Source organism: Ictalurus punctatus, chromosome 12, assembly GCF_001660625.3.
Source record: "Ictalurus punctatus breed USDA103 chromosome 12, Coco_2.0, whole genome shotgun sequence".
NCBI classification, from domain to species: domain Eukaryota; kingdom Metazoa; phylum Chordata; class Actinopteri; order Siluriformes; family Ictaluridae; genus Ictalurus; species Ictalurus punctatus.
The window spans coordinates 4635902-4658628 of record NC_030427.2 but is presented as its reverse complement, the minus strand read 5'-3'; the positions used below and the strand labels follow the sequence as shown (position 1 = coordinate 4658628).

The following is a 22727-nucleotide window of genomic DNA, read 5'->3' as shown; positions in this document are numbered from 1 at the left end:
GTACACGATTTGCAATGTGCACAAAATTATGTATGGAAATGACTTAAGGGCAGATTTCTTTTGCAACACACCAAAACTTATGTGACCTTTTTTTTTTTTAAAGGATGATGTCATCACGCACACCATTTTATTGGTAAAAGGCCAACAGGATGAAAGGGCAGGAGACAGCAAATATCACAATTTTTTTTATGCACGTTTACTTTCTTCACAAAAAAGCGCAAAAAGTAGATAGAAACTTGGCAACTGATGTATCCACTGGTCCACTCACATGATAGAAAGATTCTGTTTACAGTGTTACATCTATTCGCCAATCTAAAAACTGGCATAGAGTCAAAATATAGGTAGAATCTTTCCCAAGCATACACAGCACTTAACAAAACATGCAGTCACACTCCCACTCTTTGTATATACACAAAGCCATCCCCTGAATTTGAATTTGATGGTGCATTTACAAAGAAGCACCATTTATGAGTGCATTATAGACTTGCTCAAAGAATACTGGATGTACTGTTCCTTGTACCCGATCACCCTGCATGATAATGGTAGTTTAGAATGATTAATGCTGAACTACAGAACATCAAATACTCATGTTTTATTAAATCCACACGATTACATTTAACTGTCTTCGCTTTTATTCAATCAAATTTTCTCAGATCCATTTAACTTTTTTCTTACATGACAAAAAAAAAAAAAAGAAATGGTCTTAATCAAGTCAATTTTAATAAATTATTTTTGTTACTTTCAGCCCATAGTGAACAAGCTAACTAGAAGGAAGGCAGGAAATTCAAAGAAAGCAGACCATAGAATCCGTGGAAGAAATTGTTTTAAATACAACGAGGGCAAAAAACAATACAGGATTGGACAATACAAGGACTATTTTTTTTATTATTATTTTATTTTAGTTAATAACCATTGTTTAACATTGTTTCACAATCAAGTACAGTTCACCTGTTTCGTGGAACAAGTACATTATGGTCTGGTTTTATCTTTGAGATCAAGTTAGGCCCGAATTAAACTGCCTTCATTATTCTAATGCTGACTGCTGAGATTTAACAGGAAATGTGTCAGAAAAGCCCGAAAACACTAGAAACACAGAGATCAGGATTTGATTAAGTAATCACATGAAACTCAAATCTACAGTTTTATTAAAAAAAAAGTGACATTTTAAAATAAAGGGCAATCCAAACTAACCCACGTGGTCTTTTGCACCTCAAACCACACCTGTTCACCAAGCCAATTCTAAAACTCTAATACATAAAGCACACCTTTAAAGGAAACCTCCACCCTGAAACACATTCAATGTTTATACTGAATTTCTGTGATAAGTTTCATGATTCCGCGGCCAATTTTTAAAAAATGTTTTCATTATTGCTGGGAGAAGTAAGCGGATGTGTGGCTGACTTCACTGGGGGACATTGTTAGTACAGTTCCAATGCCACTTTATAGGAGAAAATCTTTCAGCAATCACAAGCATTCGTGATAATGCTCAGATTTTGCTGTTCGCTCCTTAAAACAAAAGAACAAGAGCTTCTCTTCCTCCTTCAATGTCATACTAATACCTCCAGTGTAGTGCAGGAGTGAAGATTAAAAAGTTGCGTTCAAAGTTCTAGACTGAAATGCGGTTACACATCACAGTTGCGCTGAGCTACACATCGATTCTGCTCGGTCAGTAATGAAAGTGTAAGCTCTGGAACCTTATCTGTACAGCGTGTGCAGATGTGGTGGTGAGCGCACTAGACAGAGTGAAGGACTAAAGCGCTGCGGCATCACCGTCTTTAGGTATCTACGGAGATATCTATGAAGTGAGAGCTAAATCCCACTGGCACTACTATCAGCAGCTCAAATGCACTGTGGGTAACATAGCAAAGGAAACCATTAACCAAAGTGAAAATCGAGCGATATTTAGATAAAAGACATTACAATTTTAAACTCAAGAGTTTCATTATAAAATGAATATTGGATGCCATTGAAGATCTCGTGTTAATTATGCTGCATTTAACCTTGGACGGGGAAAACTCAAAGAAAACACTCCCTCAACTCATAATTCCCACTCAGGAACTGGCTTCATATATGAGAGATTTGTTAAATCTGAATGCTAACAGCTTACTAATATTACATTTATTAAATCCATTTGAAGTAAACAATGGCTCTGGATTGCATTCAGTGACATTAGCTAATGTAACTAACAATACTTGCTGTACTACATGTATTTTTCAGTTTAATGTACAATTCAAAAAAAAAAAAAAAAAAAAAAAAAAAAAAAAGAAGATTCATTGGTGCCTCTCTGTCGTAATGAACCCTAGAGGTGTCCAGTTACTTTTGAAGTCCAGTTAGTTGGTTTCTTCATTAAAGTGAAAGCCTCGGTGAGGTACCCGTATGTGTCCAACGGAGAGGCCATGTGTCAAGGAAGTGTTCTTTGCGGCCAAACACACACAAACAGCTAGACATTCGTGAACAGTTGTTCGTGGTAGGTTCAGAGACGTAGCTAGGAAGATTTTCCCAACTCGATCTTTTTCTGTATAGCTCTTGCTGAGTGGTATATTAAAGAATCGATGAGTCCAGCAACTAGAAGAACAGAAAAGGAATAATCTAATATACAGCCACGCATGAATATTAGGGATAAACAGTTATGTGTCACGTACCTGTGAAAACACCACCTATAATAGCACATACTCCTGTTAGAAAGTGAGTGAATGACCTGGAAGGACAAACAACAGTCAGTCAGAGTGCTCTCTTGTATATGCTTATGTAAATTACATATTAACCCTTGTCTGTGTTATTGTTTCCTCTCCTTGGGAGATTACTGCAGCGTCCAATTATAAGCTATTAGCTATTATAATAATATAAGCTATAGTTATAGCTATGTTCTGTAGCAAAGCAATAAACCCTGGAAGAAGAAGAAAAAAACAAAACAAACAAGATTCATGTACAAGGTATTCCTGCATGAGCATATGAGTGCTGTGAAAACATACCGCTGTTTCTCTGTGAATTTGACCATCATGGGTGAGAGCTCATACAGCACAAATACACCAGGCAGACCCTGATCTCCAATCAGCCCATTGGCTACTTTTTCATGTCTGGTCACTGAAAATTGGTTTGTCTTCACCACCTTCGAAAAACAAAAACCTTTCAGACATACAATCAATCCTGTTTAGTAAACTCTACTGACTTACAATTCTCTAATTGGCTGGAAACACCACCGACATCGAAGCGGTTTCTTTTTTATTCAAAGACCTCTAGTAGTGGAAGTTCTACATTCATTAAAACCTTTGTTTTCCAGTATTTCAGAATGATCTAGATCTGTATCCCAAAGGCACATATCTAGCACAAACGCCCTAAATGCCATCTCATTACTAGATTTTGTATGACAAAAATAGATACATGATTTAGCTGTTTTTTGATTATTATTTGTAAGTCATACAAAAGAAGTTTATTTGAATAATAATGGACTTAAACCTATGGTCCTGGGTTTGATCCTAAGCTCAGGTCGCTGTGTGTCTGTCCATGTGCGTTACCTGCGGGTTCTCCGGTTTCCTCCCACCTCCCAAAAACTTGCCAATAGGTGGAATGGCTAAAATAATTACCCCTGCTGTGAATGTGTGCACACGGTGACCTGCAATGGACTGTCGTCACATCTGGGGCTTATTCCCTCTTTACACACTGTGGTTCCAGTTTAGGCTTCGAATACACAGTAACCCTGATCAGGATTATAGTGCTTACTGTAAGGGAGTGAATAATGATAATAATAATAATAATGAAAATATATAAGCGCTTCTTGTGCATGTAGCTTGCCATGATGATACATGGTAATGGTATAGGTCCTTACAGTACATTAGGCCGAAATCTGACAAACGTACAGGGAGTTAATAATAATATTGGAAATTAATGATAATAGGAATCCCCCTCGTACAGACACTGCAGTGTGTATTCAAAACAGCATGCAGACAATGTTAGGGTTGATATATTTATTTTTGACTGTGGTAATCTTATGTCTCTTTAGTCACGATATTTTAAACATTTCTTCGTAAGATTATTTTTAAAATATATCCATCCATCCATTTTCTACGCCACTTAACCTACAGGGTCGCGGGGGAACCTGGAGCCTATCCCAAAGAGCATGGGGCACAAGGCGGGGTACACCCTGGACAGGGTGCCAGTCCATCACAAGGCACACTCACACACCCATTCATACACTACAGACACTTTGTCTTTGGACTGGGGGAGGAAACCGGAGTACCCGGAGGAAACCCCCGCAGCACGGGGAGAACATGCAAACTCCGCACACACAGAGCTGTGGGAATCGAACCCACAACCCTGGAGGTGTGATTTCTAGTTATAAAATGTCTTTTATTGGTTCTTATTTACAAGCCACTGCAGATATTAGAAATAACATATCTGCAGTGGCTCATGCTTGCAGCCGGTGTGCGACCTGAGGCGCAGCTGAACCAGAACACCCTCCACACACGCCATCTCGGAATACAGCATCACGGCTTCAGTCTCATGTATCTCACACAAGCTAACTATTTAGGTTCATTTTACTTTCACGTGTAGGAAACTCACCTCCCCGTCTCCTTTAACGTAAACTGTTGGAACTATTTTCACGAAGTACTGGTACATCATTGACGCTGGAAAATGAGAGAAGAAAAAAAGCATGAAAACAGTTGAGATAAAAACCAGCTGCAGTCTAGGCTCAGCCTGTAGGAGGCGCTAAGTGGCATGTTCTCCTCTTTACTGTTTCCTGTTACGCAATGGGGTCTTTCTGAAAGGGCTAGCATCCACAACACGTTAACGGTACAAACTGCGAGGCTCGAAGCAGTTTTAAAAACGCTTCCATCCAGCGGAAATACTCGATCAGTTGTCTGGGAAAGGTATACTTTAAATATGATGGCAGATCATTTTCTCCAGTCTGCGACGCTAAGTTTCTGTTGGTATTTTAAAGGTTGTTCAAAGCCAGGCCTCGGTGACGCTAGCATAGTTGCTACAAACCAAATTGGTTTAGCTGCTTATCGTTGTCTGGAAAATAAAAAAAATAAGGTCTAGTATTACGACGAGTTACTTACATATCAGCTAGACATGCACTAAGCCTTCCATAGTATTCATCTAAACACTGCTAATGAAGTCTGCAGCTAAAGTTAAATCAGCTCGATTGAGGTGTCCTGCTCGCGCTATGCACTGGGGTTTGTTTTGTTTAATGGGGTATGAGAACATGTAATATTACTGTTTGTTAGAACCTCGTATTTACTTTAGGCTGCAGAACTGCGAGCATGTTTGTACTTTATAATATGCCACATTTCTTAAAAATGTTTTTTTTTTTAAAATCAATGCACATTGAGACTACTGCGCCTAGAAATATATCCCTATAGCAATATAATATTAGGGATGCACCGAAATTATTCGCCGAAACCAACAACAACAACAAAAAAAAAGCACTTCCGGTGTCCGGAAAGGCCGGATAAATTTGACCGAACAATGACGTGTTTGATGACTCGACCAAATAACCTATCAACCAGAGTGAGACGCGCGAATGTCACGACCTCCACTTCTGGCGGATGAGGGGGCGCGCATGCACGAGCTACGTGCATGAGTGGACAGCGAGCGCACGCTCTTCGGATGTTGACAGTCGTGACATTGTTTACTGTGGACACGTGCGTTTTGTTTCTGTTCCGGAGTATTCTGTCACGTCGCGAGACGTAAGGGAGTAGAGTACGGAAGCAGGTAAAGATGTATTTATTTAAGGGCAGGCAGACAAATCCACATCGTAATGCTAAAAACGTAGTCAAGACAGGCAAAGGGTCGGGCGATGGGCAAACAGGCGTAAACGGGGCGAAGCAGGAATCAAGAGTCGCGCCACTGAAAACAGGGTCACAACACAGAGCAAGAACCATGAACTAGTACTATGGACTGGGAGTGGAAACACCAGCGGACTAAATGAACTGATCTATAGTTTAAACTAACTAAATCCATCAACATAACATTAACACCGTATCTAACTCTACTATATCTACTGTAATACTCGGCGAGGTGTACAGGGTACGCGAGCGGTACATATCCCCAATATCATCAGCCCTATAGAACCCAATAGAACCAGTTTCTGCACTCGTCACTGCACTTTTTAGTTGTAGGCTACAGAGTGTTCCATTCTTTCAGCAGTCAGTTACAGGACTAACATCGGCTTTTCAAGGGGCTCAAAGATGACCACAGCAACATATTTTTATTTTACTCGTTTATTTATTTAAAGTTATATTGTGCCTTGTTGGTAGCCTGTGCCTGCTGGAATGAAAAAAAAAAGTTCAGTGTTCAATATTTTGAACTTGTAGTTTTTGTAATTGATTTTTTTCTTTGAAAAGCAAGACAAAATAGTAAAAAGGAGAAAAAACGTGTTTTGTATTCGGCCAAGTTTTTCATTTCGGTGCATCCCTATATAATATTAAAGGTACAGCTGTTTCTAACTTGATCATGTATATAGAACTATGACAGAATAGCATCCCAGCCACTAGTCCAGGTTTATTATGAAGATAAAGAAAATGTAATACACTGCCCAAATCAATCTGTAAAATAAACCTTTTAGGTCACTAACAAACAGCATGAGTTTGTGTTTTCACGACGTGTATGTGTTTTCATTTAGACCTGTCCAGAGTACAGATGCCTGTAGCTGTAGGACCGTATGGACAGGCACAGCCAAGCTGTTTTGACCGAGTGAAGATGGGCTTCATGATGGGCTTTGCAGTCGGAATGGCTGCCGGTGCCATGTTTGGAACGTTCTCCTGTCTACGGTGAGATTTCCACTTTGTTTAAGAATTTAAAGAGAGTGGTTCACAACTTCCCAAGGATACAACATGGTCTGTCTAGTGCAGGGGTGTAGCGCTCATTTTAGGCAAGAGGCCATTTTATGTAAAAAAATAAATAAATAAATAAATAATTAAATCAATGCCTCGCATGTGTTCATGTCCTTGAACTTTTCCAGTGTTACAAATACAGTACACACATTTTTATTTAGACTGCACACTGTCTACATGTATTTAAATTTTTTTTTGGAGGGCCAGATTTGAACCGTCATCAGGCCCGCAGGCCCAATGATTGACACCAGAGTGTAGCAATACCATAGTTACTATGATTACCATAGTAATCATCCTCAAGATTATAAGTCCAGGGAGATTGCGATTTTGAATTCTGACGATGCCACAGCCATCCATGCCTGGGAGTCCAAGAGAGCAAAACTGACTCGGAGGAAGGCTTGGCATACTCTGTCCCCCATCAATTACAGCACCACTAGCCAGTCATGGGCATCTGTGAGCTCATATGTACCAAGTGGGTGTATAGTACTTTCTGCCGAGCGTGTTACACCGCCCCCTGACGTTGTAGGAGCAGCAGTTTGAAAAGAGGTGGTTGGCTGGCTTTACATGTCTCGGCAGAAGCATGTGATAGCCTTCGCCCTCCGAGGTCTGTCGTATGATAGTGGAGACGTAACTGGAGGGTGTGTGAATTAGCCACGACTATATTAGGGAGGAAGGGGGGGGTTTAAAGTCCATAGTTCTTGACTTGCTGCTACTAGACAGATAATATTGTCATCCTTTGGTTCAATATGGTGTGCGTGTAATTTTTTATTTATAAAGCATGTACACGTTCTACACTGTACTAATTTAATATACTCCTGTTTCTATACAGAATTGGGATGAGAGGTCGAGAGCTGATGGGTGGAGTGGGAAAGACCATGATGCAAAGTGGGGGTACATTCGGGACCTTCATGGCCATTGGCATGGGCATTCGCTGCTGATTCTGCTGTTCACTTTACTTGACTCTAAATTCCTTTCATATATTCACAATGCCATAAAACTGAGTTTGTGTTAATAAAATTATAATTTAAAACAACTGGTAAAGAAAGTTGTAAGACATGCAGATGGGAGATACAGAAATTTGTCGTTTTGTGATGTAACTGCAGAAGTCTATTATGCTTCAATAGAGACAAGGTAGGATAGTCACTACCAGTTTGTAGACACTGATGCACTGCTTTTGGGAAGAAGAGGGTCGAGGTAATGAAGGAGTGGACCCATCTTCATTTTCTACTACAAGCATCAATACATCAGTTGTACTACACGCTAAGATAAAAATGGTAGTCCTTTTCACAAATAGTGGAAAGTCAGGTAGGCCCGTCACGATAATGACGTCATCCACTTATCACACAATATATGGACATGACCTCGATCATTTCTGCTGACCTCGATATTGCCCGTTTGTGTTTGTTTACATAAGAATGAACGTCACCAACATTTTAGACACTTTGAATCGAAGATGAATTAAAATGCACAGTTTTTGAATTCGAATGTGCATTTTTAAGATGTATAGTAAGCACTAGTGTAATCGTTCTAGTGTTTCAAATAATCCAGTCATGGTCGATAATGTCGGGGATTGAGCTGGTTAAGACGTGTGAGCTGAAGCCGAACAGTGAATGAACACTGGTAAACTGAAGCACTTTACTAGCGGGTTAATTAACTCACCCAAACGCATCCTATACACACATGAGATTAATCAGACATCTACACAACATAACCGGAATATGACAACTTGCTTCTGCACAAAATGACGTGAATGCACACGTGAACTTCAGTAAGGCGCTGGGCAGTATGGTAAGTCATGTTGTGAATCCATACCAACACACTAAAACACAGACAATGAATAACTAAAGCATAAAGAATACACAATATTGTGTTACAATAGTGTACTCATTGTAAGATTATTTCAGGAGATCAGGCTTTCACGTCTTTCTTACGTGTTTAAGTTAATATGTAAAATGTATGAATACTTTTTTTTATTATATATATATATATATATATATATATATATATATATATATATATATATATATATATATATATATATGACATTTTCTCAACTAAAATGTCATTGATTAATATTCAGTGCCATTTTAGTCAGAGTAGAATTGAATAAAACGAATAAATATGACACAAAGATATAGTGACTAAATGTAAAGGATTTTCTCGTCAGAGACAAACTGTTATTTGACGTTCTAATTCCAGTGTCTGAATGTTCTTAAGAATTCAAAATGCATCCCACTTTGAAAGGGTGTACTTGCATTATTATGCTATCAGTATATTAATGGCATAAAATGGTCTTAAAATGAAATGATACCGTTCAGCACAATTATTTCTGGGACAATATATATCCAATGAAAATAGTTATCGTGACAGTCGCAGGCTTGTATTCATTTAAAACATCTAATAACAGCTTAAAATATTTCAGGGTTGCAGACAGACATTAGGTTGGATATGAATGAAGGGAATTGATTTTGAGGATCAATTTATTACCATTTCCATTGAAAAATTAGGCTCCTACTTCTTGCTGCCTGCATTTCATTTCTACTATACTTCCTCTGCAAAAATAACAAAAAAGTAACAAAAATACCTCTATAGGTGCTTGTATTTATAAAAATAAATAAATAATAAAAAAAGGTCCTAGTGCTGTGTTCAGGGAGGTTCTCCGAATCAGAGCGTTCTCAGATACTTAAAGTTGCTTTTAGACAAATGTTGCAGACAAATTCTATAATCACGTTGGATGTGACTCGGTGATTTGGCCGTTTCAGCAAACGTTGGATCTCAATGCAAAAATCTTAATTCGAATGCACTTATTTTGAGTTTGTATCACACCATCTGAGATTTTAATGATTCGAACTCTAGAGTTGACGGTGTATTTTGCCCAAGTTCATGTAGTTGTATTGACGAGCCTATGAAGGGTAAAAACCTGATATTGTAAATTTATTACCAAAAGCAACATACCTTGTGCTGCTGCAACATTAGTTCCATCTAGTGGGTTGACAATTCCAGGATAATCTTTTCCAAATGAGAGATGTTTAATCAAGTGAGTCATGTTGATCTATGGACATTTAAGAAATTAAATTAAATGACACCACTGGTATAAATTATTGATAATATACTGTATCTGACCTTGAAAAATAAATAAAAACAAGAAGCAAGGCTTACATTATCCAGTCCATAACTCTGCAAATCATGAACTGAGGAGGAAAAAAAGTTTGGGCAATGTTAAGTCGTTTGGTTGTGCAAGACAATTCCTTGATTCTGATTAGTCATCAAAGTCACAATTCTGGGAATGGAAGCAAAGCATAATAAAACAGCGAGAAATCAAAGGCTTTTAAGTACAAAATATGAATGTGTTTAGGGGACTATAAATCTATGTAAGTAAAAGATTGACTTACTTTCCACAGCATGAACTGCAGAAAGAAGAGAAAGGAGTCACAGTAGTGCTTTTTTTTTCGCTTTGGGAAACAAGTGTCCAAGAGGACATACCTGGTCCTATAAATCACGTAACATTTGTTTGACCCTTCATATTTAAGCGGGAGAATCTCTTTTTTTTCCTGTAGCAATGAACAGCAATCGAACAGATAAAACTGCACTACACTGAGTGGGTTTAGTATTTCTATTAGTAAAACACATGTTAACGTTATATCTAGTAATGTTATTGAAAATTCAAAAGAAAAAAAAAGGAAGAAAACCCTATTTCCTGGGTTCATGTTTGAAAATATTCAAATATATAAATAAATATTCTTATTACCAGTAATTGCTTATATAAGAATTTTGCTTATATATTTAATAGCCAATATATCAAGGTACGTATTTGAGAAACAAGTCTTGCCGTCAACCCAGGAAATATTTTTCCCCCAAATACAGCATGCTTCAAGGCCACAATACAGTAGTGAGTGGATATTCAGACATTTTTTCATTTTCCACATGACACGTGCCATTTTGATTTGTTCACACTCGACAGATGTTACTTCTGCCGTAAAATCTACAAATGACTGGACGAGATTCCGTTTTTCAGAATTATATAACCGTTTATATAATCGGTCTTCAGCGGCACAGAATCAGCACGCTGAAGGACACTTTCACACACACCTTGGGTACGGCCTTATTGAACTATTTATTCATCTTGGCTTATTTTTTTTCGAACATGAATTACATGGCAATATTACCGATCATTTAAGGTGGATAAACCAATCCTCTGGTGTTCCTACACATATGTTGGAGCTTTCATTAAAACTAGGGGCCAGTACCTACAGTCCACTCCGAAAGTATTGGAATGGCAAGGCCAATTATATTTTTGCTATTCCCCGACCACATTTGGTTTTGAGATCAAAAGATGAATATGAATTTCAGCTTTGAGTTCCTGATATTTACATCTAAATGTGTTAAGCAACTTAGTACATGGCACCTTTTGTATGAACCCACCCATTTTTAAAGTGATCAAAAAGACTGGAATGTGACCGACAGGTATTTCATTGTTGCACAGGTGTGCCCTGTTAGATTGATTGTTTAAACAATTAATACCCCTTAAAGTCTATCCTTGGACTGAATGGGTTTCACCTTTCAAGACTGCACTTGTTGTTAAAAAGCATAAACCCACATGAAGACCAGAGAGCTGACTATAGAAGAAAGCAAGCCATTTTGAAGCTGGAAAAAGAGGGAACGTTGCAGAAATTGCACATAGCCTTGGAACTTGGAATGTCCTGAAAAAGAAAGAAACCACCAGTTTACCAACAACCATACATCAAACAGACCAGTCAAGGAAAACAGCAGCAGTTGATGACAAAAACACTGTGAGAGCCTTGAAGAAATACCCCCAAAACAATATATTGTTCTTGACGATCAACCACTGTCAGTCGTTGATAACGTGGGATTTCGATGCCTTCTTAAAGTTTGGAGTACGTCAAGTACGACATTCCCATTCGCTATCTCGTCACAGAGACCGTGTTACCAAAGATGCACGACTTTGTGAGAAAGCACATCATGAGCTTCTTACATGGTGTAACAGCAGTCAGCTTTACTAATGATTTAGATATGGTTGTCAGTTCACTAAATTCCCTCTTAACATTTACTTTTAGGTAATTGTTATTTGCGAAAAAATGATTTGGCATAAAGCCCAGTGTGCATATCCTCAGCAAATGTGTTTCGTGTTGTAGATATAAGAATAGGTTCTTCTCAAACACAGACAGTGCCAAGGAGATCAAAGAAATTGATGCTGGAGCTACAGAAAATATCTGCTGGAAAGGCAGCCGGACTCGAGGAGCAGGAGGAACTGCCTACTGAAAGGCCTTGCTAGGAGCAGCGCAGTAACAGTCTGGATAGCATGTCTGATGAAATTGCAGAGCATGCATCTGTATCACAGTGCAGTGCTCCAGCAGCTGATGCCATACCGTTGGAAACATACCTTGGAGAGACCACACTGCCTCGTTCAGACGATCCCTTTCAGTACTGGTCCGTTAACAAAATACGATTTCCAGTTCTAGCTCCGAGGTCACGAAAATATCTTTCGGCTCCGTGCAGTAGCGTGGAAAGCAAAAGACTTTTTCAGCTCTGTCACACGTTCTTAATGAAACAAGAAACAGGCTTAGAGCCAAACTGTGGAATGTCCTTATTAGATGAATTCCAATGAACAGTCTTCTCTGTGGTTGTAGTATTGCTGTTGCCACTCTTGGCTCTGGTTACAATTTTTGGTTGTTAATAATAATAATAATAATAATAATAATAATAATAATAATATTATTAGGGGCTAAGCACCAAAGGTGCATAGTCACCTAATGTTTTTGTTGGTGTACTTTATTATTATTATTCTGCTTCTTCTTCTGCTCTTGAGTCTATGGCAGCCTATAGAACCACTTGTGGAAAAGTTATGAAATTTGACACACAGATAGAGGACAGTCTCAACATTAACCAGAGCAATGTTGGAGTCTCCCAGTCTCCACCATGTCATGGTGCAATTTCACGCAATTAAAAAAAATGCTAACTGCTTTTGATTACTTTTGCTTATTGTCATGTTCCTAGATTCCTTGCCTCAAGCCGAGAACAATGATACCAATTAGGCCATGGTTGGCCGAACTTGCTATCCGCCATTTTGAATTTAGTAAAAAACTGACTTTCCTCCTGGACAGTTCATCCGATTTTCACCAAAATTGAAGCAGATCATCTTCGGACCATGCCAACAGAAAGTAATGGAACTCAAGGCGATCGGTCAAACCATTCTCAAATGACGCACAAATGAATTTGAAAGCAAGCATGCCAAAATGGACGCGATGTTATATCTCCGTAATTCTTCAGCTCCTGGGGGGGAGTGGAGAGCTCGGAAGGGGGGCGCAAACTTTTTCAAGAAAAAAAACACAGACGGCATCATTTGGGAACTGGGTGTATTTTATTGCTTTTAGAAATAGAATGTGCATAAATGAAAAACCCGCGTTCTCTCTCCCTCTGTATTTTCTTTTTGCTGGGGAGAGGCGGAGCTTAGTCTGCCTTTTATCTAGCTGTTTAATCTTTTCAGACCCCTTTAGCGACCTTTTTTTTTTTTTTTTTAAAGAATAAATAAATAAATAAAAAAGCACCTAGCGACAAATCTAGCGACTTTTTGGACAAACCTTAACGACTTTCCAAATTTGGCAAGTACTGTCCTGCAAGCGCGAGGTCTCACTTTCCCGCTGCACTCACACCTCCCTCTGTCTGCTCTGTTCAGTGAGGGGCTGAGAGCCGGAGATTGGATAACGAGCCACGCCCTTCATCCCAATTTACATCATTCTTAAGTGAATATTTTTAGAACGCAAGACGAATGGAATGCAACATGTTTTACATGTAAAATAGTCCATGATATTACAGCCTAGTTCTCTTGTTCAAAGTAGTTCTAGTGTTCAGAAACTTTTTATATCATCCACGTTCCACACCTGTCCGTTATATAGCTTTATAAAAGTTATAAAAAATTTTTTTTTTTTAAATCATAAAAGTTATGACAAGTAATTAAAAAAGTATAAAAACACAAAAGCAAAATAAAAAAATATATCTAGATCAAAAACACAGGTGTATATTATATAGCATAGATAATCATTATACCTGGTCTCCTCCAATATGGGGGGAGGACACGACGCGCCACATGATAGGGAAGGCTTGGGGGGGGAGGGGATTTAGTTGCAAAAGGTCGAAAACCTTTGCATTAGCATATTCTGACCAAACTTAGTATATGTCATGGGCATCATAACATCAGGTTCCTGCATAGTTTTGGAACAGCCCCACCTATTGTTCACGAGATATGGAAAAAAGCTCATTTTTGCTTATAACTTCTGAACGGTTTGCCAAAATCATGCTTGCTTATCTCCTTACTTTGCCTCTCTAGTGCTTGGCCCTGTAATTGCTGCTTGCAGCTATATTCATAGCTGTTTTTTATTCTGAGAAATTGTTTGAGCTTTTGGTTAACATTGTTACAGCAAAAAAATTGTTTAAAAAAAGTGCCTTTAGTGCTCGGCTACACTGTTCACAAATGGTCCTACAACTGATGATATTGGCAGTGAAATTGCTGTATGAACAGTTGGATAAACAAGCTGTCTTCAAATCATCTCTCACTGCACTGCTGTGTGACTGAAAATCTGGTATCGATGCGTTCCTACCTGTAATTGTCACATCTAAGGTTTGCACTACAACACATCGCCAACTGCTAATTAATTAATAACCATAATTCTCAGGGAATAATATATTTATCTACATTGTGTTATTTATGAAGTCTCCATATCTACATTACCATATTGTACTGGTTTTGTTGCTGCTTTGTACATCTGAGCTGTTGCATCATTACTGTCAACACTGTTTTACTGCATACAGTGTTACTTCATAGCTACAGTTGCACACACACAAACACATATATATATATTCAACTTTTATTGTTTTTTACCATCTGATAAGGAAGTTTCATTGAAACCTTGTTTCATTGTACTTGTGCAATGATAATCAAGATATTCCATCTATTCTATATCCGTCTTTTGATCTGAAATCCAAATGTCTTCGGGGTATACCTAAAACAAAAGAATCGACCTTGCTATTCCAATACTTTCGGAGGGGAGTGTATTATTTAAGGTCATAATGATGTAAGCCTGTACTGATTTCCACAGTCTGTTCAAGCGTTATTAACAAAAATATAAATGAAAAAGAAAAATTTGAAAAAAGTGCTCAATTCCGTTCAAATGTATTTTTCAGTACACAGACTAACATAAAATTGTCTTCCCACCAGAAATGAACTGAATCATGGTTCATTCGGATGAGGACCAAGACCACTGATGGGACAACAGGGCACGGTTGTTCGGTGTTCACACCTGTAAAAATGCACTGAACTAAAGAAAGATTGAGGTAAAAGCGCCCTAAGAAAAAGAACCAATAAACAGGCGGCACATGGCAGTAGGAGGGATTTACATGCATGTGTAGTCTGACCTCAACCAAAGCATACCATATACCAAATGAAGGATGCTTCTACAGAATCTAACTTATAACTTTCTGTATTTATTTAGCCTAGGAATAAGGTGATGATTACATGCACACGTCATCTGTTTTGTAGAACAGTATTTTAGCAATAAATAATCATAAACTAGATTTTCTCAAAACGACTGATTCTATTCATATCCTGTCTGCTACGAAGACCTAGTTAAAATCTGAATAACTAGTAGTCTGAAAATCCGAGTCGGCTGCTACCACAGGCTGAATCGGTGCTGATATCAAAGTAAACTGGCATCAGTACTCACCATGCACATGAGACTGCTGAAAGCTCTTCCCAGGGGCAAAGTGGAAATTACCAGCAACCTTAAGCAAGTAATATATTTATTCATAACTTTTATCTAAGGCAACCTCCAAGAAATGTGATGAATATAATCCTAGTCTAAACAGTGTTGCATAAGTATTCACCCCATTCCTGGAATGGACTTAACTGGGATTATATGTCATGAATATACATTGCTTTCAGTGTATGTTTGCTACCTTATTGACCTCGAGGAAGCCGTAGACCTGGCAACCTTCATTCTTCTGCTCTTGCATCTTCTGACTGAAGCCCTCTCTCTTGCATTGCTCGATGGTGTCGGGCGTCTTAAAAGCCCAGCCTCGGCGACGGTATGCCTCGCGCACATCATCGCACGTGTTACAGCACCTAAGAAGTAAGAAGCTCAGTAGTCTTTAGAGTTCCTTTAATGTCTCATCTGTTAGTTACATTACATTATATGTTACATTAAATAGTAAAGTGCTCTCTTCCAATCATGGGGAAACTTGGATCCAAGTTTGTATCCCGAATATGTCACAGCCATCTGTGGCCAGGAATCCAAGAGTGCAAAATTGTCCTTGGAAGTGATGGCATTGCTCTCTCCCCTGTCAATCTAAGTGACACAAGCCAATCCGTGAGTTTGGGTATACAGAAGAGAGCAGTTAACACTTTCTTCTAAATGTGTTCACCTGCCCTGTGACGTAACATGAGCATGAGTGGCTTGGAGGAAGCACATGACAGCCTTCACTCTCCCCGTATCATGAATTCTGATAATTATCAGGATATATTAGTAAAAAAAACCCAGTTGCTTCCCATTTTGACTTGGCAGTAGATGGACCTTTAAAGATAAGGATCCCAAACGTGCATCCAAATCAACAAAGGAACATCAATTAAACATATTAATATCCGATCTGGAGATGATGAAACAACACTACACCAAACGTGTGCACATGCAGGCCCGCTTAATTTGGAAGCATGCGACAGGCATCGTTTTAATGAATTTTAACAAAAACCTTGCGAGCTAAATGTGAACTTAAGCGTAATTGATTCAGTTTACGATCAGATACCAGTTGTCAAAATGTCTGCAATGCACTCGCAATGTCTATGAGTGCAAACCCTGACAATGCCACAGTCATCCAAAGTGCTCTCTGCACTATACTTTTATTTCTCTTGCTGACGTCTCCCCCCAGCCAACTGTTTGAATCCACACATTTCTCTTTTTCGTTTCTGTACAAAACCGTGCAGAAACAACCACCACGGCCAGATGTTCACGCTCCATATACACAGTCATTTGAAAAACACTTCAATATTTTAATGACCCAATAAAAAGACTAATAAGAAGCTAGGTCAACATAACAGAACTGACTATATTAATCCCTCAGCAGTGTTAAGAACAGTTAAATGAAGAGTGATGACGAGGCTCATGTTTAAATGCCGCAAGTGACTTTTACCTCGGGTCATCAGATAGAGACTGAGGTGGAACATGCTGATAATTAAAGAGAGAACTCCTCTCCCATTGTAAACGTGGAATTTTTCCCCCAATTTTGGCAGGTTATAAGTGTAGAGGTAAATCCAATATTCTCGTGTTTCATTTTTGGGGGTATCCAGATTTTAAAATGCCATACATTTACTTCTGGTTGAAGTACATGCAAATGGAAAACATACAGCCCCTTCCTGAAAGTATTGGTACAGTAAGGTCAGTTCTTTTGTTTTTACTATACACTGAAGACATTTGGGGTTTGATATCAAATGATGAATATGAGACTATAGATCAGAATTTCATTTAGATGTGCTGAACAACTTGGCACTTTGGTGGCAGACCACACAACTTTTGGCCAGTTTAAATCTTTTTCCCCCTCATGAAGTCCTATGTTGTGTTGTCAGTGTGTTTTGGATCATTGTCTTGCTGCATGATGAAGTTCTTCCCAGTTAGATTGGACGCATTTCTCTGTAAATGCATCCAATCTAATTGGGAAGAACTTCATCACGCAAGTCCAAGCCATGACACTACCTCCACCATGCTTGACTCACGGATGAGCTTATATGTTGTGGATCATGAGCGGATCCTTCCTCTCTCCACACTTTGGCCTTTCCATCACTTTCATAGAGGTTAATCTTAACTGTGGCAGCTTGGCAGTGCTGGGATTTGAACTCACAACCTTCTGATCAGAAGTCCAACGTCTTAACTACTGAGCTAGGGTTTCAAATGAGAGAAACAAACTTTTCTTATTTTATGTGTATTCTACCCAGAAGGGAGGCAGAAAGTTTTTTGTGTTTGTTTGAACAGCACCGTCAAGCTATTTAAGTATGAATGAAATAATGTGAAATATAATGCAATAACACAGTAGTGGGACAAAACCTGTTTATTTGTGCAAGATAAATAAACAAAAAAATAAAAAAAGTTTTTAAAATCTAAAAGTATAAGATATATGTATATCTCACTGAAAGAACAATAAGAATGAGAAGAATAAAGGGGATTAAAATTATACACTATGTCTAAAAAAAATCACTTTTTTGTTTTTGTAGTCGCTGTGATTTTTGTCAAAACGTTCTGTTCTCAGACACCAATGATAACAAGAACTCAACATCCATTCTCTTCTCTCTTCCAGAATACTTTTCTTTGGAGTTTACCCTGGTTTTCAAAACAGCTTTCTGTGCTATAGCGTCACCAATCTCGCCCTTTTGTGCTCCAGCCATGTGATCTAAAGCTCAAAACTAATTGGACAGCCCATTTCATCGTGGGGCAAGGGGGGATCGCGCCCGTTGTGAATAGCTCCATAGAGATCTATTGTTTCGATTCAAGAGCGTCATCGCATCATACATTGACACGTTGCTTAATCGCGCTCAGTGTGAAAGGCCAGTGTAGGTCCAACCTTATGCCGCCAACACACCACTGAAGTGTCGAGGCATGGACTCCACAAGACCTCTGAAGGTGTGCTCTTGTATCTGGCATCTATAAGCCTTGTAAGATGTGAGGTGGGGCCTCCATGGATCTGACTTTGCATTTGTGAGATTTGCTGGACAATCAGATTGAGATCTTGGAAATTTGGAGGACAAGTCAACACCCTGAACTTTTTTCCATGTCATGTCATGTCATGTTCTCAAACCATTCTTGAACAATTTTTGCCATGTAGTAGGGCGCATTATCCGGTTAAAAGAGGCCACTGCCATTAGGGAATACCGTTGCCATGAAGGGGTGTACTTGGTCTGCAACAAAGTTTAGGTAGGTGGTATGTATCAAAGTAACATCTAAATGAATGCCAGAACCCAAAGTTTCCCAGCAGAACATTGCCCAGAACATCACACTTCCTCCGCCAGCTTGCCTTCTTCCCATAGTGCATCCTGGTGCCATCTATTCCCCTGGTAAGTGGTGCACACGCACCTGGCCATCCACATGATGTAAAAGAAAACCTGATTCATCACACCAGGCCACCTTCTTCCTTTGCTCCATGGTCCAATTATAATGTTCACATGCCCATTATAGGCACTTTCAGTGGTAGACAGGGGTCAGCATGGGCACTCTGACCGGTCTGTTACTAAACAGCTCCATACACAGCGAGCTGCGATGCACTGTGAATTCTGACACCTTTCTATCGAACCCAAGCATTAACGTTTCAACTTAGAGAGAAGAGGAAAAAAACAACTCACTTCAAAGTATCGGTCTCTGCTCCATAGCAGCTCTCACAGCGATCTGGATCGAGCTTACTAGGGTCGAAAATCTCACCCTCATCTTGACCCAAATCTGCAGAGAATCAGAGAGAGTAGCATTCTGTTTTTAAATGCGCCGTGCTTACTCTGTTGCATACATTTGTATGTATATGTAAAACGTACGCATTAGTTAAAAGTATATAAATTAAGTCCATTAGTCAAATGGATTATACCAACCATGTTTCTCTGCTTCTGTGCTGACTGGATTGCCATCCTTGTCCAGTCTTTGCTTGAAGAGGTTGTGCTCCACATCCAGCTGCTGCTCTCCTGCTACATCCATGGCGTCAATGCTCAGATCTGAGACACAAGAATGACAGAAGTTAGAGGAACGTGAAGTAGTAGTGGATGCATAATACATAACTACATTTCACAGAACTGATATACGCCCAAGTACACAGAGCCTTGACATGGCTTCATAGTCCACTTTTTAAAAAAAAAAAAAACAACAATAAATAAAAATAAGCAAAGCCATATCAAGGATGGCATGGTTATCAGTGGAAGCATGTGAAGAAAAAAATACCGGTTACTCACAAGCACATGGCATATGAGGAAATACGACATCAATGTTGATCTTTAACTTGTCTCCTCTTGAAGTGTCCACAAAGAGTTCAGGGTGGACCTGTAATGAAAGGTTTTGCCTAAAAATCTCATCTTTAGATTGTATGTAGCTGTCATAACAATAGCGTGTGTAAAATACTGTTATGTGTAACCAATTATAGGCACAAACTAGTGCTCACTAAACAAAATCTTAGGTTAGTACAACAGTAATACAGTAATGTATGGTGTACAGTCTGTGATGTACTAAAATGTATTTAAAAAGTGTATTTAAAAAAAAAATGGTGTAAAATTGTTTGTTATACATTTCGTACCAGGATTCATTTTAGATTTGTTAGCAGATCAGCAGTATGAACTAACTATACTAGCTAACTCTCTCCAGAGACAGCCTGCAACTTCCTTCCCAGCTTTATTTTTCTCTCCAACATCTCTGTACACATTTAATATGAGAGGTCTTATATAACAGGATATAGCCCCTGATGAACGGCCATCTGTTGCTTTGTCACTCACTAGTGTGATCACACCTTAACTCCACTCCACTGGAACAACACAAGACCCTGCAGCAGATGACCACGGCAGCCAAGCTCGTCATCAGGACTGCACCGCCAGCCATAACGGGCATTTAAAATGTCTGAGGACAGCACTCCGCATCACCACTGACCCCAGAGCCAACCTGCTGGTTCTCCCTTCTTAAACACTGGTTTTTAAAACTGTCAAGGTGCTGGTTCCCCCTCACACACACAACTGCTGTAATACTGCTACCCACTCAATCAGGATCGTACAGCATGTCTACAATCATGCAATAAGGACTGGAATGTGGATCCATCTTTTCACACGGAGGACAACCGAGTGACTCATACACGACTATTACACAAAGTGTAAACATTCACTGATGCTCAAGGTAACGGGATACATTAGTCAGGAGGATGTAAACTTTTGAGCAGGATGATCGGTGTAAATTGAGAGAGAACAGCTAGAACGCTTTACGATGTACTGTACTGGTATAACGATACACCTGGACTGAATTGAATGAAGAATACCAAATGCACTGAGGTCATTTGCAGCTATTGTCCTTTCACGTCCATTATAACAGGACTGGGTATGGTTAATATAAAACCCATTAAACATTCCCATCTTTATTTGATTGTTGGTTTGTTTTTGAATACTCACCTCCTTGGTAAGGTAATACTGCAACTCCGAAACAAACAGGATCAGCATAATAAGCCCACTGATGATCGTTACTGTCAAATGAACAGAACAGAACAAAACAGAACAGAACAAAATAAACAAATCAGCAGCCATTAAAAAGCCGGGCCATTTTCTGTGGAGTTTTATCCTAACTGTAAACAGGTCTCACAAACAAAACCTCGCCTTGATTTGAGAGATTTAAAGGACTGTCGACACCAGTTATTTCGAGGTTTAACACGAGGTACATTTTGAAAATTTAGTAAGGTCTTTTGTACTTCTGTACTAGATATTCGAAGTAAATGTGAAACTATCAGTGGACTAACAATAACTGAACTTGGCTAGCTACAACCTAGCTCTTCTGTGCAGATTGTCCTGCCTGACCATCTGCGTTTTATTTATAATATTCAGAAATACCCACCAGTGGCTCCACCACACGTTTTAATCCTAAAATCTTCTAGAGTCTTTGGATAGGCATCAAATTGTTTAAGTTTATTTAATGCATCCATTTTCTCTTGTGCTGCAGTGACGTTTCCGCCTTTTCTGGTTCCACCGGTTCACTTCCGGTGTGACGCGGAATTCTGTGATGTGAGACGTGCGTGCCTGTAGATGGCGCTGTTTTCCTCCATTCGTAAAAAGTCATTCATTCATTCATCTTCAGTGCTAGTATGATAGCTCTGAAATATATTCATATAGCTCTAATAAGACTAGATTAAAACTAGATTACGGAAGCACTGTATACGGGTCAGCAACAAAATCAGTGCTAGCAGATCTGGGTAGAGAGCTGGCCCAGGCTTTAAGAGTGTGTTTAGGAGCAGTAAGAACTTCCCCAGGATGTCCAAGGACCTGCAAACAGATGCAACAGGGCCTGGTTCCACAGTGCCTAGTTCCCGAGTGGAGTACAGCAAAAGAACACCTGACTGTTTACATATTTATACTGTTGAACTGTTTGCATTACTAATGTTATTAGAGTGGAGTGAACAAACTAGGTGCATCACCATATTAATATGTAGTGATTGTGTATCTGCCCTTAAAAGCATAAAGTCAGGTGCAGCTACACGGCTAGACGCCACCAGGATCTGCTTTATGAAATTCTGTCTATTTATTCAAGATTAATCATACAAGGGGAAAATATCACATTCATGTGGGTCCCAGCACACTCAGGTATTCAAGGAAAATGAGAAGGCAGAGAAACTGGCAAAAGAAGCGGTCAAAAAAGGAAATGTTGAAATCAGTATTGTTATCAAAATCAGAAGGGAAAAGCATAGTCTGGATGAAAGTAAATCAACAACGGAAACAACAGTGGGATAATGACATTACAGGGAGACATTTACAGGGAGACATTTACAGGGAGACATTTACAGGGAGACATTTACAGAGAGACATTACAGGGAGACATTTACAGAGAGACATTACAGGGAGACATTTACAGGGAGACATTACAGGGAGACATTACAGGGAGACATTTACAGAGAGACATTTACAGAGAGACATTACAGGGAGACATTACATGGAGACATTTACAGAGAGACATTACAGGGAGACATTTACAGAGAGACATTACAGGTAGACATTTACAGAGAGACATTACAGGGAGACATTTACAGAGAGACATTACAGGTAGACATTTACAGGGAGGCATTACAGAGAGACATTTACAGGGAGACATTACAGGGAGACATTTACAGGGAGACATT

At 39.1% G+C, this 22727-nt stretch overlaps 2 protein-coding genes across 3 annotated transcripts; one reads left to right on the top strand and one right to left on the bottom strand.

Annotated features, from left to right (window-relative positions):
- Positions 1 to 874: 874 nt before the first annotated feature.
- ergic3 (ERGIC and golgi 3) lies at positions 875 to 21607 on the bottom strand. Of its 2 annotated transcripts, XM_017481097.3 has the most exons (14): positions 21452 to 21607; positions 21016 to 21086; positions 19822 to 19909; positions 19468 to 19587; positions 19231 to 19324; positions 15807 to 15972; positions 15575 to 15632; positions 10229 to 10243; positions 9996 to 10027; positions 9792 to 9888; positions 4561 to 4625; positions 2973 to 3109; positions 2643 to 2698; positions 875 to 2565 (listed from the first exon to the last, which is right to left on the bottom strand). In XM_017481097.3, the coding sequence occupies exons 1-14, from the start codon at positions 21537 to 21539 to the stop codon at positions 2486 to 2488; spliced, it is 1167 nt and encodes a 388-aa protein (XP_017336586.1). In that variant the 5' UTR covers positions 21540 to 21607; the 3' UTR covers positions 875 to 2485. The 2 variants fall into 2 exon arrangements, with proteins under 2 accessions (XP_017336586.1, XP_017336587.1); XM_017481098.3 differs by lacking the exon at positions 10229 to 10243.
- romo1 (reactive oxygen species modulator 1) lies at positions 4709 to 7869 on the top strand. The gene is made up of 3 exons (XM_017481099.3): positions 4709 to 4868; positions 6626 to 6773; positions 7666 to 7869. The coding sequence occupies exons 2-3, from the start codon at positions 6643 to 6645 to the stop codon at positions 7772 to 7774; spliced, it is 240 nt and encodes a 79-aa protein (XP_017336588.1). The 5' UTR covers positions 4709 to 4868; positions 6626 to 6642; the 3' UTR covers positions 7775 to 7869.
- Positions 21608 to 22727: the final 1120 nt, after the last annotated feature.

Coding starts and splice junctions, on each gene's coding strand:
- romo1 (XM_017481099.3), top strand. CDS start 6,643: ATGCCTGTAGCTGTAGGACCGTATGGACAGGCACAGCCAAGCTGTTTT. Junction 6,774..7,665: donor GGAACGTTCTCCTGTCTACG/GTGAGATTTCCA, acceptor GTTTCTATACAG/AATTGGGATGAGAGGTCGAG.
- ergic3 (XM_017481097.3), bottom strand. CDS start 21,539: ATGGATGCATTAAATAAACTTAAACAATTTGATGCCTATCCAAAGACT. Junction 15,973..19,230: donor GCAGAGACCGATACTTTGAA/GTGAGTTGTTTT, acceptor CTTACTTCTTAG/GTGCTGTAACACGTGCGATG. Junction 9,889..9,995: donor AGAGTTATGGACTGGATAAT/GTAAGCCTTGCT, acceptor AAATGTCCATAG/ATCAACATGACTCACTTGAT.